Here is a 21,375-nt window from a genome sequence, read left to right on the forward strand (position 1 = left end):
GCAGCCGGCCTACAGCAGGGCCACAGCAATGCCAGATTCAAGCCTCGTCTGCGACCTACACCACAGCTTACAGCAACGCTGGATCCTAAAACCCACTGAGCGGGGCCAGGGATCGAACCCGCAACCTCATGATTCCTAGTCGGATTCGTTAACCACTGAGCCACAACGGGAACTCCTCGATCACAACATTTTTAAATTAATTTTCAGAGTTGGTCTTTGAAGGCTTTTCTCTATATTCTTTACCCATTTTATAAGATAGATGTGTGTGTTTAATTTCGTTTTGAGGGGAGTGGTAAGGAAAGCTAAAAAACTATGTAACAATTTGACAACCAGAAAATTTTTTCATTGTGGCTGCTACCATATCATCTTATTTTAACAAAGGTTATATCCTAAATGTCTTCACATCTGTCAGACCTGAGGCTTCCACTACCACGGAATTTACTGCGATTTACATAACATTTGGGAAAGAATAAAATGCCAAAATATTGGCAATATACAACATCAAAAAAGGAATGGGACTTTAGTTATATAACTGAAGCAATGCTAAAAGCTATGGCCTAGGATCAATTTCCCTTCAGTATCTGCAATCCAGATGGAGGAATCATGTTAGTTCCCAGTGTGAATTTCCTGTCTGTGATCTTTAGAGTTTCCTCTGCCAGTAAGACCCTAAAAATGGAAAATAAAGGTAAATTTTCCCTCAGAATGCCTCTGGTAGGAAGATAGAAGAAATAAGCTAGAATTCAAGCCCAGTGGAAATAAACCAGATCATCAGACTAGCTGTTACCAGTCTGGTACCTAGTTGTACCCAGTACATGCAGGCTCTACCAGAAGTGTTTTATTATTTTTTTTTTATTTAAAGAAAAAAATTTTTGGCTGCACCTGTCACATGCAGAAGTTTCCCAGCCAGGAATCAAACCCTTACCATAGCATTGGCCCAAGCCACAGAAATGACAACATGGGACCCTTAACCCACCGTGCCATAGGGGAACTCCCAGAAGTGGTGTTTTCTTTTTTTTAATTTTTTAGAATTTATTCATTTTTTTGGCTTTTGTCTTTTTAGGGCTGCACCTGCAGCACATGGATGTTCCCAGGCTAGGGGTCCAATCGGAGCTATAGCTGCCGGCCTACACCAGGGCCACAGCGATGCCAAATCCGAGCCTCCTCTTCGACCTACACCACAGCTCATGGCAACGCTGGATCCTTAACCCACTGAGCGAGGCCAGAGATCGAACCCGCAACCTCATGGTTCCTAGTCGGATTCGTTTCTGCTGCGCCACGATGGGACCTCCCAAAAGCATTTTAAATGACAGTGTTGTTTATTCTTACACTACTCCCTGAGGCTGTACTAACCTCATTTTATGAGGGATGAAAATGTGGTCTGGAGAGGTTAAGTAACAAGTTCTGTGAGTGGCCAACACCCCATCTTGTTCGCTACATCTACCCTCTCTCTTGTTCCTGATTCTGTGCCGCGAGAAGAGAAGGTCTGGGAGAGAAGGGCTGCGACTGTGTCATTCTGCAGAGGACTGAAGCGTCTGAAATGAAGATTTCCTTGACCGGTACCAGTAAATGGAGGTTTCCTGCATGCACAGATGAGGGCTTCTTCCATAAAGGAGGAAAATGAGCAGGAAACAGAAGATGCCAGCTGAGCAGAGGAGTAGTTTTTCATAACTACCTTAAGAGGTTTGCTTTAAACTAGCAAAAAGCACTTCAGCCAAGTATTCTAAAAGGAGGAAAAAAATGAAAAGGCAAAGTTCATCCTTGGCAGCTAACGCCCCCTTTCTGTGCTCCATTCTACAATTCAGCCTTTCCTGACTCCCAGACTGCTGGTCTTTAAGATCTCGCCCAATAATAACTGATATTCCTGCCTCACTCTCTAGATCCTGCTGAGCATCTAGTGACTAACAGTGATAGGCAATAGGAGTTTCAGGGTTCACAGCTGATGATGGCTTAATGTATTATTCAGTCAACAGAAGATTCTCTCCCAGATAATAGTTTTCATTTCATTTCAACAAAAGCTTCATCCAAAGGCAGCAAAATTCACCACAGGTCCATGAAACTTGAGGATCTTCGAGACCTTTGACCATGATGTAAAAACGTTATACGAGACTCCAAAAGGCATGAAACGGTCTTGTTTAAAAGACAGTGTAGGAGTTCCTGCCATGATACAGTGGGTTAGGAATCTGACTGCAGCAGCTCAGGTGGCTGCAGAGGCAAGGCGCAGTGGGTTAAATGATCCAGCATTGCCACAGCTGCAGCTCAGATTCAACCCCTGGCCTGGGAACTTGCATACGCTGTGGGGGCAGCCATTAGAAAGATAAATAAATAAAAGACAGCATAACCATGGCTTTCAGAGTGTCTCCATCAAAGACTGGAAGTTGCCTCGATCAAGAAGCAGAATGGGGATAGAGTGGTGCAAATCTGAGAATGAATGTGGGCTTTGGGTGAGAGTCACTGCTATCATCATTTTGTTCCACACAGCTAACTGAATGTATAACCCAGAGTAAAAATTCAGCAAATATATATTGAGTCAATTAATCTATTATTCATATCTGTTCTACTTACTGTTTCGTTTCATACATAATTTAGATTACTACATAATTAAGCTGACTATTTAACTGAATAAATATCTGAAGATCTTACGTGTGCTCATGCCCACTGTGGGCATATAAGAAGAACATGTTTATGTAAAATTCAGATTTCAATACTTTAAATGTTAACATACTAGAGACAGGTGTTTACATAAAATTCAGATTTCAATACTTTAAATGTTAACATACTAGAAACAGGATCAGAGAGAAACAGGCATTATTATACTAACCTCTGTCTCTCCTTTAAATGCAAAAGCCTATCCTTGGACAGTGAAATAAGACTGGAGTAAAATGATTTAACAGCATCTTCTCTACAGAGGAAATTTCTCTAATTATGTCAAAATCAGATGAGCATTTTTTAAGAGAAAAGGAGTTAGCAATTTTAGTCTTTTTTTTTTTTTTTTTTTTTTTTGCTATTTCTTGGGCTGCTCCTGCGGCATATGAAGCTTCCCAGGCTAGGGGTCCAATCAGAGCTGTAGCCGCCGGCCTACGCCAGAGCCACAGCAACATGGGATCCGAGCCTCATCTGCAACCTACACCACAGCTCACGGCAACACCGGATCGTTAACCCACTGAGCAAGGGCAGGGATCGAACCCGCCACCTCATGGTTTCTAGTCGGACTCGTTAACCACTGCACCACGACGAGAACTCCCGGGAGTTAGCAATTTTAGATTCTCCGTTTCCCCTTTGGTTTATCTTGCTGTGTTTAAGACCTGTAATGATAAGCGCCACAAGGAAAACAGTGCTTTTTGCAGAACTCAACAAGCACTAGGCACAGTGGGCTCCTTGGCACTGAACCGGTGGTTCTTAAATTTGTAGGGTGGAAATCATTGAGGTTTCATTGTACTAATTGCTTTGATTTAATACAGTTTACAGATTGGCTCCAGTTTAAAATGTTTCTAAATGAAAAAAAAAGGAAAACATACATCCTCTAACAATACCTCTTTCTGCTAACAAGAATTCGTGTTTTGCAAAGCTGACTCACAGGAAGACATGAATTTTCCCCAAGGATACATGCATCTTCTCGGAGTTTTTCCAGGCACAGTTTAACAATGGTGAACAGTTCCTCTGTGTGTTTCTGGAAACAAGTCCTATGCGTATCTATCCTGTACCTGTCTTGCTACAGTGAATGTTAAAATGAATATGGACAAGGATTCAGTTGGTTTTTCATTTGTTTCCCTTTTTTTTTTTCCTTTGGAGTTATGTCTGTGTTGTCGGAAAGGGGTTTCTGAAGAGGACTTTATGGATTTCTTTTCACTGGAGCGTAAAACAGTTGGACTTTACCTGGCACTGGCGCAGGATACAGGGTTCAGTAGGACTCTGCCATTTGAAGGAGCTGTTATAGGTATTTCCCGCATAGGTACAACCTAGATGAAACACAGAAGCAGGAAGAAAGGCCAAGAATGAATGTGAGTTTCCTTTATCTCTGAAGCAAAAGAAGTTATGTCTTCTAAGCCAGAACCAGCGATCGAAGGAACCATCATGTTCCTTGGCTATTTTCCTCCAAACACAACTAAGACGTCTCAACATCCACTTGGCTTTCACTTAACATTAATTCTTTGACTACTGAAAAGATTAACCTCATGGACTATATTTTCAAGTGGAAAACCAGGGACTGATGACCTCCAAAAAGCATAAGCTCACAACTTTATTTATTCCCACTAAAGAATAGGAGGACCAGGGCTCAAAACACCACTGTAAAAGTGGAATTTACACACAACTACATGAACTCCAGACTGCTGAAGGTCAAGAGGGTGGTTTAAAACATGGTAAGAAATAAAAGGAAAAAATTAAAATAAAGGAAATATCTGCAAAATTCTATACCCATCTAAGATTCTCGACAAGCTACTATCTTCAATAGATGAAACCTCTGGAATCCTGTCTCCCAGCTCTTAGAGCTATGATTTCATGTTTCACTTTGATTAACTTTTAAGCACTGAACTAGATTAAGAAAATCTGAAACAAACAGTGTATGGATTATCCCATGTTCATTCCCTAACCAAAACAGAAGTCATACTTATTCATTGGCAAAAACAGAAGTCACAAAGCCCACAGATCCGCCAAAAAGGAAACAAGCCAGTTGGTATAAGTCTCTATAGAAAGAGCCAAAGAAGTAATGGTACAAGGATCACAACCCATATCTTGACTGAGTTTGTCCAAATAACACCCTTTACCCGTGAGTTACATGTTCAGGGAAGATTCCTCTGGCTATGCCTCAGGTCGCTGCATATTAGATTATTAGAAGTCCACCAGGCAAATGGAATTTACCAATTATAGCCCGACTACTTAGCCCAAAGAGCACAGAAGCAGGAACACACACACGACACAGAAAATAAAAGGGCCCGCCTCTCTGTATTTGGGCAGGCCAATCAACCTCAATTCACAACAGTTTTTTCTTGTCCCAGATCCAAAGAGGAGCCTCACTTTCGTCCCTGAATTTTTTTAGGTACTGCTGTGGTTAAAAACAAACAAACACACAACCCTCAATATGTACAAGCAGAATAATAAAGGACTTAAGAAAATTTCAATAGACGTTTTCATAAACTTGGAAGCATGACCTGAACTCCCAGAGAATTATGAATGATTGAAAAGAGCTCAGTAACACTCTTCTCTCTAGTTCCTACAAATCAAATTACTCAAGTACACAGCTGATTGGAAACATGTTAGGGAAATGCTTTCACTATATATTTTTTAATTTCCTTTGCATGAAGTGTTACAGTGATAAAACGTTCAACCACAGGGACGCCTAGCACACTACAAATACTCACGCCAAACCCAGAATGAATACAGTAAATTTTCAACAATGAAAACCAATATAAAACAATTTAGGCTAGCATAAATCTTACAGAACAGACTCACTTACAATAGACGTGCCATGTGCATGTCTGATCCGCTACCACAGACTCACTCGGATAATAAATAACTTGTTCCGAGAGATGGAGGCGGGGAAATCAGAGGACCAAATCCAATTCATGTTAAATCCAAGTAAATATGAAACGCCTGCCAAGTCTGCCAGTGGAGTTTCCAAATATGTTATATATTTTCATCCTCTGGATTAAAAAAAAAAAAAAACTGAAAGAGTGATTTTATGCTGCTAATAGGGCAGGCCTGCCTTTTTCTACTTTGAAGGAGGAAGTGCCTACAAGTCCATAGAGACCCGACAAGATCTGCAGGACAAGAGGCTGTTCCCAAATAATGCCAAACCACGTGCAAAGGTTCCCAGTAGGGCAGATCTCTCTGGATAACCCCAGCCAATATGGGATAAAAGGTACTGGCACAAGTGGTCTACAGTGCAGGGGACCCACTGATGTTTTCCGCTTCAAATAACTCAACCAGAAGGCTGACTCCATCACCACATTTGAACATGTAAAGACCAAGGTCAATTGTGACATGCTTCATCGCTTAACTGTCCTCCTGAGTCCATATAAGAGATTTTCCCAGAGATAGGATGTGTCTGCAAGACTGAACAGACTCACTTATTCCAGCGTTAATGTCTTTCAAAAGCATAATCCATACCTTTTTCTCTTCACCTACCCTCAACAGCATCAGCTGGCTTTGGAGACTCCACTGGACCAAGAATTCTAGTCAATTTCCTATGTAAGGCATTCTTGGGGATAAGATAACTTAGGATAAACATGTCACCTTAATGCAAGACACTAACCACGAGCTATGCCTATGCGAGGACTCACATATACATATAATCAAAGGGAGCCTCAGATTTACTCCAGAATTACCCCTTATTCTCTGCAAGGCAAATTTCTTTATAATAAATTCTATCTGCCACAAACTGTATGCTGCTAATAGGGCATATGAGCAATTTTGCCCCTTTTTTCAGTGAAACCCTAGAGGAGGAATTATTAAATATCTGTTACTGGGTAGGAAGAGAAGCAACAAAAATTTTCCATCATACATGGAGGCAGTATTTCTCAAACTATCTCTAGTGAATGACCTGTTTGTTTTGCTTTTGTTTTTTCCAATCCAAGGTGGGCTGGTACTTTCACAAAACATAAGAAAAATGGATTACTATAAAAATTGAATTTAAAAGACTAAGGCAAAATATAAGTCCACTTCTTATCATACGTAACAGGCATATAATTACTTTGTAGAATGATGATAAGCATTTCGAGTTGCTCACTCTATGACTCTACACTTATCTCACTGTAGACCAGCATCGTATTCTGGACCACTAGTGACCTGCAGAGCACATTTGGGGTCGCTCTGTGTTGCGGGTGGAGGAACAAAGTGATGAAACAATCAAAAAATTTCCATCTTAGATATTTAGAACTAGAAGCAAATTTATAGGTAATATACTTTCTCTCTTTCATTCACAGATAAGAAAATCTGCACCAAAAGGTTAACATGGCTTACTCAAAGTTGCAAGGCATTAGGCACAAAACTAACTTTAGAACCTGGTCCTCCATGAAATATCCAGGTCTAAACTGGAAATATTATTTGGGCACTTTCTAATTCATACTATCCTTTGCATTGAGGCCTTAATGGCCCGGGGCAGGGGGGAGGAATCAACTCTGTCCTTATAGAATTAAATGATAGCAGATCCAGAAACCAAGTGAAAATGTGGGTAAGCTGGGCAGGCAGAGAAATGGTTAGGTAGCCAGTAACGTCATTTTTCCTTCCTTTTTAAGTATTTTAAAATAAACTTTTGACAAGGGACTATATTTACATTCATTAGTTTCCTACTGGTGATAAAAAGCTCTTCAGATTACACAAGCTTCATGAAAACCATCCACACTATAGCAGGAAGAAGTGGTTATTTTCTGATAAAATCATTGCAATATATCTAAACCAATAGTTCTCAATCTAGAATGACTTTGCATTTCCCCCTCATCCCCCTCACCGAGGACTTTTTCCATAATGTCAGGGGATATTTTCAGTTGTCACAGAAAGGGGATGAGGGTGCCACATGCCTCTAGTGCATGGAGGGCAAGGGTGCCATTAAGCGGTCTGCAACACACAACCAAGAACCAACCAGCTCAAAACATGCCAAGGTCGGGAAACCCTGACCTAAACCATCACACGTAGCCCCAAAGCAGTTCTTCACAAAGCTAAAGTAATACAAAAACAAGTCTCAACTAGCTGTGCTCTACTTGCGTATTTACTTCGTCTTTTTATATTAAATATTTTCAGAATGGGGAAGAATTTCAGAGCATTTTTCTTCAATACACACATTCTAGTAGAGAAGCTTGGCCTCATCAACTAGTCAACTTGGAAAATGACGTGACAGTGGAAACAGGAAGAACACAAAGTGAATCCACAATTAAACAATAAAACTCATTTTTCCTATTAGTTGTGACCTTTTTCAGCAGCCACGTTTTCCCAAAGGAGAGAGCATATCACACATTTTCATCTTTCTGTTGTGAAAATGGCTGTTAAAAATCATCAGGACCATAAAAAAACAGCACTGGCTTTCTAACACAAGCCATAGCTCCACCCAGCCTCATCCTTCTAGTCCTAATCCTCTTTCTTCACCTTAACTTTAGCCTAAGAGCAGAGAACTGGATCTTACAGTTACCAATAACTTAAGCCCTGGCACCCTCATGACCTGGGGCTTCACAACCTGACCCCAACCTACCTTTCCAGGCTTTTCCCTTCATTATTGGAACTCCACCTAGGTCCCTGGGGGGATCCACCCTGCCATGATCATAATGAACTTGAATGCTTCTTTTTAAGTAGGTTCAACTTCTTCAGCCAAGGCTATCAGGCTTCTTCCTCCATCATCCCACTGAAACGTCGCTCAGGCTGCAGCTGCCCACTAAGTGCCCAATCCAAAGGACACTCAGTCCTTACAGGACTATTCTGTGGCAAGCTGACTGCCTTTTTCTTCTCCCACTGGTCCCCTCCCCCGCACACACCTAGAGGCTCTCTTCCCATTATCTTTCCATTCCCTCCACTCCTGTCGCAACTGAGCTGCAGGTTGTTCTTCATCCGGACCCCTCCATCAGGCCTACTGACTGCTCCTGGATGGGACAGAGTCCTTTTTTCAAGCATCCTGTTGCGCAATTACCAGTGTGTGTCTTCCACATTCTGGTCTTATTATCTCATTTGCACACTTTAACTCTATCAGACTGATGGTTCCCAGCCTGGCTAAAGTGTTCACTGATATCTAGCCCCAACCTCTCTTCTCTAGATCAGCTGGCTCAGAGCCTCCGGAAGTAGGAAGTGGAAGAGGAATCTAATGTGTGGCCAGGATTGAAACTACTGATCCTTACTATAAAATTCAAACTTCTGGGAGTTCCTGTTGTGGCTCAGCAGGTTATGAACCTGACTAGCATCCATGAGGATGTGAATTCGATTCCCTGGCCTCAATCAGTGGGGTTAAGGATCTGGCTTGATGTGAGCTGTGGTGTAGGTCATGGATGCTGCTCGTATCCCACGTTGCTGTGGCTGTGGTGTAGGCTGGGAGCTGCAGTTCCAATTTGACTCCCAGCCTGGGAACTTCCATATGCCGTAGGTATGGACCTAAAAAGCAAAAAAATAAAAATGAAATAATAAAATAAAATAAAAATTCAAATCTCTTAGCATACACAACTCTAACCTCTGGCCTTGACTCACTTCTTTATTCTCTCATCTGCTGCCCCTAAACTTCCCACATTGCAGCCATGCTGCACTTAGAACTCCACCAAATAAGGCCGGATAATCTCATCCCATGACTTTGCAAATGCTGGCCCCGCCCTGAAAAACCCAGACCTCATCTATTTCCTTGATCTCCATCATCCCCACAAGGACATATAGTTCACCCAGGCTCTCCTCCTTTGCCTGGTTAACTCCTCCTTCAAGATTCAACTCAAGGTCACAGCCTCGAGGAAGCCTTCCTGGAAACTTGCCGACTCAGGGTGTGCGCCTGTGCTCCATCTCCAAGAACACCCGGGCTTTCAAATGTCTATTTGTAGCTCTCTTACAGTACTTTGTAGGTAGCAGGTACTTAATAAATGTTTCATTTCACTAGTAAAAAAAAAAAAATAGTAAGCACCAACATACAGCTATTCTTGCAAACCACAGGAAAAAAGAAATGGAGAAAGGATGAACGTCCTTGGATGTCCTGTCTTCTCCCTTGGGAGGTAGACCAGTTCAATTCACTATTTCCCTCCAGAAACAGCGCAGTTTTTCGGGAGCAACTCGGATGTCAAAGTCTGTCTCTTTTCACACAGACCCCCATCTGCACTCCCCAGGGGACCAGGCCAGCTAGGGTTGAACACAAGGAAGGAAGGTCCTTAAGCATTCCAACACCTACTGGCCCTTAGAAGTGAGTGACAAGCAGATCAACACAATCTCAGTTCCCTCTTGCGATACTGTGCAAACCTCATTTTAGGTTAATTTTTGGGAGGATGACTTTTCTTTCCAAAACCCACTTTGGTCCTCAAAATTATTGGCTCATCCTTGTCTTTTTTTTGGGGGGGGGGGAGTAGCACACAAATGGTCATATCTATTTAAATTAAACCAACCGTGGGGTTTTGAAGTCAGTTCATGCCACGTGGTCCAGAGAAGCAGAGCAGACAAGTCTGCCATTCTTTGCTGTTTCTGGGCCACCTGAGCCAGCAGCCCCACCCCCTGGACTTGGTCAATAAGCCCCAAATTACCCCAGCCCAATACAATTTTTTAATGAACCACTTTTCGGACACTGTTCTCCAGGAACATATGGAAGTATAATCAAAAGGGATAAACATAAAATCTGACTAGCCATTCTAGGGCTTAAATCATGTCCTTAGGAGTTCATTTAAAACAGGGCTTTATTGCTCTTCAAGGCTGAAGCTCCTATGAATCCTGCAGGCAATTTCGCTCATTTTTAGCTAATAGGAATTTTATAGTCAAACCATTTCCTCAATCCCAAGAGGAAGAATCAGACCCATGAACTGAGTTCTTAAAGAATGGTGTGTGCCCCCTTGCCATAACGGTCTTTTCTATAGTTTTTGGTTTTGTTTACCAATTCTGAATTAAACATATAACTGATATGAAATCAAAACTAGAAAAAGAAATGGTAGAAAACTATTTAACTTAATGTTTGGTGGTTTTCCGAGTAAAATCCTAATTACACAGAAATATCAGATGAATACAGATGACTTGTCAATTCCACTCACTTCACCAGTATAAAGGAACATAAAATCTCCATGTGACTTACTTGGATTTCTAACCTACGTGTTTATTGAAGACTGTTTATTCATCACTTTTGATGAAACTGTGGCTTACAGACCAGTCTCATGACTTTACAGCATTATAATACAAACAATATCTGGCATTGATGTTAAGGTAATAGAACAGGTTCTCTGAGCCGCAAATAAACTGGGCTTCTATTTGATAAAATATGCTTTCAAACATTTAACGTAATGAATACAATAAAGGAAATATGCACTGCATTAAGGAGAAAAATGCTTACAACTATTTTATAGGAGTGAAATTCTCCATCATTCCTGCATGTGATCTAATCTTACCATAAATACTTCTAAATATGGGAGGGTTTCTACATCTAAGTTGAATCTGCATTGCAGCAGCCATGCTACCCCCAGCACCCCACTGTCAAATAGCCAACCCAGGCAAAAAAAAAAAAAAACAGGAAAAAAAACCCAAAAATCAAAGAAACAAAACAAGCAAACAAAAAAACAACCTAAGGTGAACTCCCAGCAAGCAAAATTAGAAAAAGAAGAAAAACCAGGAGACTGTCCTGTGAAGTCATATGCCTGGTTTTCTCATGTGGGCAGGAAAATGCCACGAGAGGTCACTTCCAAAGACGAATTCCAAAAATATTTTCAGCAATATTATGTAAATAACCTTCCCACAGGACAAAAGTAAAGAAGAGAGAAAATTAAAATCATCACATCATTATTATAGGTGAGGCACTGTACTTTGAATTTTCACATGCGATTTAATTTTATTCTTATAAAAAACACTCTAGGTCAGAAAAAAATTTACCCCTAGTTTTTAAAATGAGGACTCAAGATTCAGAAAAGCTAAATTACTTTGTCCTGGTCACACAGCCACTCTTTTTATCTTGCTCCAAAATCCACATTCCATTCATTAATTGAGTCCTGCCAGGCACACAGAAACAGCTCAGAAAGAGGAAGCTTCAAGAGGTTTGGGATTGGCATACGCACACTGAGGCATATGGAATGACTGGCCAGTGGGGACCTGCTGTGTAACAGAGAACTCTACCCATTATTCTGCAATGGTCCATTTTGGAAAGGAATCTAAGAATCAATGTGTGTCCATGTATAACTGATTCACTTTGTTTTACAGCAGAAATTATCACAACACTATAAATCAACTATACTTCAAACTTTTAAAAATGTGAAAAAAAGACTAAAAAAAAAAAAAGAGAGTAGACATGCTATCCCCGGGGAGGAGGAAGTGTTGCTTTTGACCTGCTCACTTACATGGCACTCTAACATCACGTTCCAGTGATGTCCGAAACCCAGTGCTATGAAGTAACACGCAGGCTTTGTGGCTGAAGGGCAGGACTTGATTCTGTGGGTTTAGGTTTAAACTCCATTCTAAATGCCTTTACCTCTGGCAGTAAACCATGCTATGCCTCAGGCCTTTTGACATAAAGCAACAACAAGGAGGGATCAAAAGATCAAATTCAAACAACTCAGGTCAGATTCACGTATCTTTCAAAATGGGACCAGGCGTCACAGTTCGGGGTGCACAGCAGCAGCTTGAGAAAATAAAATGTATTTGAAGACAGCAAAACAACCAACAACCTCATAGGATAAATTATGGCGGCTACGGATAAGAAGTCACGAATGGAATTCTTGGGTTCCTGACCGTAATTTCAAAGACATCAGTGAAAAGCTCTTTGACAAGCACAAAGAAGAAATGAGTTATACGCAACATGCATATGAAACGCCATTTGTGTGACTAATGTATTGCCCTGCATCATTTTTATACTTTGGGAAGCATATTATACAGATGTAAACTTTATGGTTGATTAAGCAGGATGTTTGCAGCTAAGACGAAACTGTCAGAAATACATCACCTCCCTTTTTCTTTTATATTCTGAAATGATTATAGATTCACAGGGAGGTACAAAAAATATACAGAGAGGTTCCATATACCCCTCACCCAGCTCCCCACTGTTCCCAGGTGTTAACACCTTGCATGGCTATAGTACAGTATCAGAATCAGGAAACTGACATTGGTTGGCATTGATGCAGTAGGATTACTCAGATTTTACTGATTTTACATGCATTCATTTGTGTGGGGGGGTTCTATTCAGTTGCATCACATATGCAAAGGAAATCAGTGTAACCAATCAACTTATAGATCTGTACTATTACCACAGCGGCCTCCCAGGCTGTTCATTTATAATCACCCTCACTCCACTTAAAGCCTCCATCCCTAAGCCCTGATAACCACCAACTAGCTCTCCATCTCCATAATTTTGTTATTCAGGAATGTTATATAAATGGAATTATACTACATACAGCCTTATGAGATTGACTCTTTTCTCTCAGAATAGTTCTTTCAAGATCCATCCTAATAGTTACATGGGTCAACAGTTTGTTCCTTTTTATTATTATTTTATTGCCGAGTGGTATTCCATGGAACAGATGTACCGTAGTTTACCTACTCACACACTGAAGGACACCTAGGTTGCTTCCAAATTTTTTTGCCTATTAGATTAAATCAGCTGTGAACATTTGTGTACAGGATTTTTAGTGAACACAGGTTTTCACTTTACAAGGATAAATATCCAAGAGTGAAATTGTTGGGTTATATGGGAAGTGCATATTTAGTTCTACAAAAGCTGCCATATTGGTTTCTAGAACCACGTAACACTTCAACAGCAATATATGTGAGATTTTCCACATCTTCACCAGCATTTGGTGTTATCATGATAGATAGATATACATACAATTTTGATAAGTGAGTAATGATACCTCATTGTGCTCCTGATTTGCATTTTCCTCATGGCTAACAATGCTGGACATCTTTTCATGAGCTTTATTGCCAACTGCATATACTATTTGGTGAAATACCTCTTTACATCTTTCCCCCATTTTCTAGATTTTTTTGTCCTCTTCACAAGGTCTTCCACAAAGCAATTTTTTTTTATTTTGATAAAGCCCCATTTATCATTTTTTCCTTTTTATGAGAAGTGGTTTTGGTGGTAAATGTAAAAACTCTTTGCCCCAACCCCAGGTCTCAAGGATTTTCTCCTACATGCTTTTTATACATGTTTTATAGTTTTACACTTCACATTTAAGTCCATGATCAATTCTGAGTTAATTTTTGTATAATATATGAAGTTTCTCTCACATCTCATTTTTGCCTATGGCTTTCTAATCCTTCCAGCACCGTATGTTGGAAAGGTTAGTCTTCTTCCACATTGCCTTGGCACCTCTGTCAAAAATCAGTTGGGTGTATTTGTATGAGACTCTTTCTGGGTTCTCCATTCTTTTCCATTGATCTATACAGCTATCCTTCCACCAAAGCCATACTGTTCCTATTTCCGGAGCTATAAGTCTTGAAATTGGGTAGACTGACCCTACCCACTTTATTCATATTTTACAAAATTGTTTTAGCTGTTGTAGGTCCTTTGCCTTTCTATATAAATTTTAGAATGAGCTTCTCTATGTCTACAAAATACCCCTGCTGGGCATACCTCTTTTCATATCATTTTCAGAAGAATTTACATGGGGTTATGAGGCTTGAGGCACCCAGCATCCAGAAGCCTCTCCCAGTGCAAGATGAAGCCTGTCAGTGTTTACCTAGTACATTTTTTGAAAGCGGTTGTCAAATAGAAGTCCAAGGACTCAGTGCATCCCTAGGGAGCTTGTTAAAATGCAGATTCCAGCGCCTGTCTTTTTCCTCTTATCTGCCACCTCCTTTACTTGCATTCTTTTCTCTAAAGTCTGAGCTAAGCCTCATTTGCTCAGGATGATTTTAGAACTGTGGACCAGCAGAAAGGGTGTCTGATTAAACAGCCCAACATATATGCAGAGTCTCCTGGGAGGCTATGTGTGGCCCCCCTCAGATCTCATGCCACAAAATCAGAGGGAGGTTTTGGTCACATTCAAAACCAGAGCAGGAGTTCCCATCATGGCACAGTGGAAACAAACCCAACTAGGAACCACGAGGTTGTGGGTTCGATCCCTGGCCTTGCTTAGTGGGTTAAGGATCCGGTGTTGCCGTGAGCTGTGGTGTAGGTCGCAGACGAGGCTGGGATCTGGCATTGCTGTGGATCTGGTGTAGGCCAGCAGTTACAGCTCTGATTGGACCCCTAGCCTGGGAACCTCCATATGCCACGAGTGTGGCCCTAAAAAAAACAAGATTAAAAAAAAAAAAAAAAAAACATCTGAGCAGATAAGGATATTACAGTGAGGAATTCATCCTCTCTAAAAGAGGAAAAAACTGCAAAAGACATTAAGCCATGGGCAGATGCTGGGGAAGATACTGCCAACTATCCGATAAGAAAAGCAGTCACCAGTGGGTGTGATCATACCTGGAGGGGGGGTGAGAAGAAATCTCCACCAACAGATGAGCCTCCACCTCCACCAACAAGGAGTTGAAGCAGAGGCAGGAAGCAGGAGTGCTGCACCCACAATCTCCTGCCTTCCTGAATCTGAGAGGAACCATGGGTCTTTGGATTTAGCTTGTCAACAAAGGCTTATCTGAAAAAACTGTCTTTCTTTTGCTAGTAATATGTAGTCAGTGGTGTGTTGCTAACGTTTAGCAGTCAGCTCTCCAAAAGCAATAAGCCCTGATCTTTTGGTGTCTTCCAATTTCCAATGTATAAATACTACCACCATGGTCAATATCAAGCTACCAACAGGATATCACTAAGCACAGAGAAATGATGCTCCAGAACTCCACTGTATACAGAGATATTTATTTCAACATTAGGGGTTTTGGGGTCTGGGAAGTCTTCTCTCTTCCTGACAGCAGGACATGAACATTTGGCTAGAGTTTAGGGTATTTTATTGGCATCAGAAGTCATACTGTTTATTCTATATACCTTGATAAAATACTTTAGAATGCCAACAGTCAATACCTTTTCAGTTCTGACATTATATGTCACTGTCCTTCTCCTAAACCTGGTATACACGAATTCATAATTTAACCAGGGGAACATTCATTCCAGTGGCTTCCAAAATTGTTGACCACCAGAAACACCTGGGGGTGACTTAAAATTATATTATCAGGGGATGGATGAATGGATAAACAAAACATGGTGTGTACATACAATGGAATATTATTCAGCCTTATAAAGGAATGAAATCCTGGTACATGCTATCACATGAATGAACCCTGAAGACATTATGTTAGTGAACTAAACCAGACACAAAAGGACAAATATTATATGGTTCCACTTACCCAAGCTACCTAAAACAGGCAAATTCATAGAAACTAGAACAAAGGTGACCAAGGGCTCCAGGGAAGGGAGAATGGGGATTCATCGTTAAATGGGTAAATAGTTTCAGTTTGAGATTCTGAAAAAGTTCTAGATATGGGTAGTGGTGATGACTGAACAATGCTGAATGCATTTAATGCCACTGAACTATACACTTGAAAACAGTAAATTTCATTTGGTGTATTTTACCACAATTAAAAAAAAAAAAAAAAAAACACAACACCTGAGCCTCGCCCACTGGAAATTACATTTCACTTGCTCTGGAGTGGGACTCAAGCATCTAAATATTTCACAAGCAGCCCTGGCAATTCTAAGGTACATTCTGGTTCAGGATCGCTGCATTTGACAGAAGAGGAAACCATGGCCCAGAAAGAAGGGACTTAGTGAAATAACCAGAAGTGGCAAGAGTCCGGAACAGATCCCAGATCTAATTGCAAGCCCAGCCCGCTTGCAGTTTATTCTTCAAATGAGCCAGTATTCATGCCTATCCAATCCACAGGCTCCAAGGCACAGCAGTTCCCTGTCTAGATGTCTGAAACTATTATTCTGGCTTCTGCATTTAGCACTTCAATGTGGTCTTGCCTCTAGAGGTTTGAAATCATTACCTTGCATTCATAGCCTCATCGAGATGGCCAAAATCCAAAATATCAAAAACTCAAAGTGTATTTTTAAATCTGATCCCTCTGCCAATCCTGGGTATGGCTGAGAGAATGCCCAGACATTCTCAGGTACTCAGAGGGCTGCCCCATGTGCTAAACATCAGCTGGTCGATGCCCGAGCATGTCTGCGGATAAGTATCTTGAGCCCTTTAACCACCAAGCTGTTGGAAACATAATTAGATGGCTCCAGTATAAACAAGCTCATCTGAGTGAAGAAAGCACTCAAGTTCATGAACATACCAATGTACTTTGTTCACCTTCATTATCATCGCAGTCCCAGTAAACGGCAGCCTTGCTAGCAAATAGATTTCCACGGCAAATACGCATTAGTTCTCAAGGTAACATACCTGTCAAACAGAGAACCTAAAACATTTGCTCCTAAAAAAAACTGTTCCAACTTCTAAAGAGATTGAAAGAGAGGATTTTCTTATTAAGGCCCGATAAGAATGGCTATAGTTGTAGCATGATGGTCATTTTAAAAATAATAAATAGATACATGTCACACATACTTTCAGTTTTGCCACTGCCAAAGAGAAACAGCAAATAAAAGAAAATCTAAACAGACATAGGGGGCTTCTGTTTCAAATCATTTCTTTCCTGCAGTTTTTCATGATGCATTTCAACTTTCCACTAGGACTACCTAGCTTTATTTTCACCGTTTGATAGCCTCCATGAAACAATGCCATTAGAAGCTTCAGAGGGGATAAGGATATTTTGATTCTAAGGCACTTCTAGGCGCTAAGCACCACCGTGATGTCATTCCTATAGTGAAATATAAGACAGGAGGGGGAAAAGCATTTTAAAGTGCAGAGCGGTTCACGCTCCATGGTAGGCAAGTTACAAGCAGTCACAGAATAGTTCGCAGAGCAGCTGCAGACAACTCAGAGCCAAATTAAAAGTGTGTTTTATATGATGTTATAAAAGGAAGCACATAATCGGAACAAAATGATGGCAACTAGGAAATCTGAAGTCATAATTGTACATTATCTGGTAACCGTGCACAATACGGTGAAAGATCTACTAAAAATTACATTAAGGTTATCGCTAAGTCAGTAAGTACTGAAATATGACCTCAGCCACCACGCCATGAAAACACACTTAGGCTATGGTGATTTTAAGGATTGTTTTAAACCTCTATGGAATTCAGTGAAGAAACAGTAAAGTGTCAGGAACTTGGGAATGGTTTATAGACATCCAGCCATTTTTCATCCCTATTTATCCATTTTTATTCTCTCCCTATAATTCTCAACTCTTTTTAAGTCCTGCTGAATTCCAAAAAGGACCTCAGATGTATATGGCTCAACAGTAATACATCAAATATGCAGTTGATTTCACGAGAAACGCACTAAACTAGGAAGGCTGAAATTTGGTTCCAATTTTCCTTTTTCTTCCTTGCCTTTTTCCAACATGCATTCAACCACCCCGGGCCAGGCGAAGGGATCCCAGCTGGCTGAAAATACTGTGTATAGTCCCTGCCTTCCCCAAACCTCCAGTTTAGTGGGAGTTACAGAAACTCAAAATCACAACTGTGGCTAATATTAGGAAGGAGAGATAGTTAATTGTATGGCAAGTGACCGTGGCGGCCAGGAAGCGATGCCTAAAGTAAGAGGTGAAGAAAGAGTAAAAGTCAGCTAAATGACATGGCACGGGAAGTCGCCAGACAGAGGGACCAGTATGTGCAAAGCCCCATGACAAAATGGAGGCACAGAACATTGAGGGAAACAAAAGAAAGTCTCCTGCCCACGGAAGTCCAGAACGAGAGGGGGCTAGAGGGGTAAGCAGGAGCCGGACCCTACGGGAAGGAAAGGGAACAGCCACGGGCGAACACTTGCTGGCATTTGTTGGGTGCGGGTTCCAGAAGGTATATTCTAGCTCTAAGCCCCATTCTTGATGGATGCTTCTCCCTGCCATGCGCACAAGAGCTGCTCTGAGGGTGACTGGCAGAGTCTAAGGTGACGTCCTCAAGCCCTCCACTCCCTGATCCATCCACCTTGGTCATCCCTCCCCCTGAGTGTGGGCAAGACTTGTGAATGTGATGGATGTGACTAGCTTATCTCATGTGGCAAACATGAAGACATTTTGCACGTGTAATTAAGACCCCTCATCAATTTCACTTTGAGTTGTTAAAGAGAGAAATGATCCTGAGTGGGCCTGACCTAAAAAAAGGGAGCCCTTAAAAAAAGATTCTGTAGGTCAGAGAGACACTCTCCTGTTGGCCTGGAAGAAATAAGCCATCCTACAGCTACAACGGATCAAATGCTACTAATAATGGGAGCTTCGAAGACAACTAACACACCTCAGTCCTGGCTGCTCCTGACTGCAGCTTTGTGAGACCCAGCTAAGCCATGCTGAGAATCCTAACCCATGGAAACTGTGAAATAATAAATATCACTTTAGGCCACTAAGTTTGCCATAACTTGTTATGCATCAATAGAAAATTAATAGACTGGCTATCAGCGGCTGAAGGCAGCTCTGTTGGGCTGTTAGCCATGGGAGACGGTCCCCGTGTTCTGATACAGCTGCCAGGTCCCCACCCAACTGCAACACTTTGCAAATAATATGACAGGAAACCAGGGCCACTGTCCTCCTATGTCACAATGAAGAACATTCTCAATTTGCCCCCTTTAGAAAAGTAAAAACAGATACACCCTAAGTCAGACTGGAAACCTAATCTTCTAACTTAAAGGCAATCGAAAACTCTTTACTTAAACTGCTTTCCAAAATCCTATGGAACCTAAAAGCACAGAGGCTGCAAATGAAAGGACTGAAATAAATTTGACAGGGAAAGCAGATCTCTGTTTTAAGTTTTCTTACAAGTTTTTACAATAAAAACAGATTTTTGTAAAGTATGACTTTCATGTTAACAAGCTCTTCTCAAACAAATAGGGTTATTTTTTAATTTAAATGCCAAAATAGCCTGGTTTATATTAGTGGAAACCAATCTATGATATACAACATTTTATACATCTTTTTTCAGTTAGAGAAAAGAAGGGAGGGAAAGAAACCCCTCAAGTTTCCTATTTTATTTTATCTTGCCTTTAAAAACATATTAACAACCTCTACTCAAATTTCTGGGGCTGGGTAGATAAAACTGACTATACTGTTAAAGGTTAAAATAGTTACAGGTTATAATATATATGCAGGCATCTCCTAATCTAACAACCTCTATCAAGAAGTACATCAAGAATTCTCCTAAGCTCAAAACCATGGCAAAAATAAGCACCAGAATTGAGCAGCTCAATGATGGGGATGTTTTTCAGAGGAATGTAATTTCCCCAAGTGTTTTAAGTGACAGGTCAGAGTCTCAGCATTTAAACAGCCAGGGGTAAAGTTAATGGTGTCTGCTTTGTGTATGCAGAGACTGGTTCTGGAAGAACGCCTACAAATCCAGTAAATGGTTATCTCCAGGAAAGGGTATAAGGTGGCTAGGGTCAAGAGTAGGAGGAAGCCTACTTTGTACCACAGATGCTTGAACATTCTTAATTGTATGACTGCAATTAAATCCATTAAAATATTTTATGGAGTTCGCCCATGGTCTAGAGGCTGAGGACTCGACGTTGCCACTGCTATGGCTCAGGTTTTTGATCCCTGGCCCAGAAACTTCCGAATGCCATGACGCATCCAAAAAAAAAAAAAATTTTCTAATTTAAAAGTTAAAAAATAAATATTTTATGAAATCAGGCATACACATACTCACAAAAGAGTAAAGCTCATCTAAATTGTCTCCCTGGGGCATTGCTATCATACAATCATGGATACTAAAGAGGAAAAAGTAAGTTGGGGGTTCCCTGACATACGTCAATTAAAAAGAAAAGCCACTGCCTCCTAAGCCACAGGTTGTTTTCAGTTCCCTCCACAAAGCTTCCCTGCCTACATACTTCCTTTGAAATTGCTGGTCCACCCAGAGTATAAAAGTCTACAGAGGGAGGCAGTATGTGGCAGAGATGCAACTGATGCAGATAAAACTGATGCCAGCGTCTCTCTCACTCCTTCATCTCCGGAGCCCTCCTAATCATCCAGGCCTCTCCTCCCTCCTTCTGCTCTCATAGGCGATGTATATGTTACAAAGAAGAATGGAGCGTTTGGACTCTGAGCCCTGCTACATCTGAGCAATCATGGGATCTTGAAAAACATCATGTCACCTCCCCAAGCATCTCTATTTCCCCATTTGTTAAGTCAGAACTAGAATAAGCACCACCTGGGGGGTGAATATAACATTATCTATGAAAACCTAAAAACTGGGGTTTGTCTACTCCAAAATATTCTCTGAATCTAGTTCACGGTATAGTTTAAATAACTAATAGAGTATTACCTTAAGGCAGGCCATTCCTTACTTGGAATGTGAAACCTGGGCAAACTGCATCCAGATCAATCATACAGAATAACTACCATGTCTAAAAGAAAGGAACACAGAGGCTGGAGAAAGAGCTGTTCTTTTGTTTCAGAAACACACAATGCACAATCATGATTGCCAAAAGAAGTCTGGTTAAAGGCAAACAACCAGATTGACACATTCATGGCTAACTCAGCGTTTCCATCTTAAAACTTATAAACAATAGGACAATTTATTCTGTCAACAAACACAGGGAGTGTAATTATTTTTTAAGTTTTTTTTTGTTTTGTTTTTTTTAATGATCATTCCTATATACGGCAATTGGCTGGCTCCCTCCAAAACAGCCACATAGCAACTTTCTAAAAAGCACGGTCATCTCCCAGGTCATTCTGAGGGCAACACAGGAAGCCACCCCTTAGTCGTGACCCTGT

General features: G+C 40.9%; 1 protein-coding gene across 2 annotated transcripts in view; it reads right to left on the reverse strand.

Annotated features, from left to right (window-relative positions):
* Positions 1-21,375, reverse strand: part of BMPER (BMP binding endothelial regulator) — a 246,117-nt gene that overhangs the window by 182,146 nt on the left and 42,596 nt on the right. For both annotated transcript variants that reach the window (XM_047763268.1, XM_047763267.1), the window contains exon 4: positions 3,874-3,956. In XM_047763268.1, coding sequence (XP_047619224.1) covers positions 3,874-3,956 — 83 coding nt within the window. The remainder of the gene's footprint in view (positions 1-3,873; positions 3,957-21,375) is intronic.

Source organism: Phacochoerus africanus, chromosome 16 (assembly GCF_016906955.1).
Source record: "Phacochoerus africanus isolate WHEZ1 chromosome 16, ROS_Pafr_v1, whole genome shotgun sequence".
Taxonomy (NCBI): domain Eukaryota; kingdom Metazoa; phylum Chordata; class Mammalia; order Artiodactyla; family Suidae; genus Phacochoerus; species Phacochoerus africanus.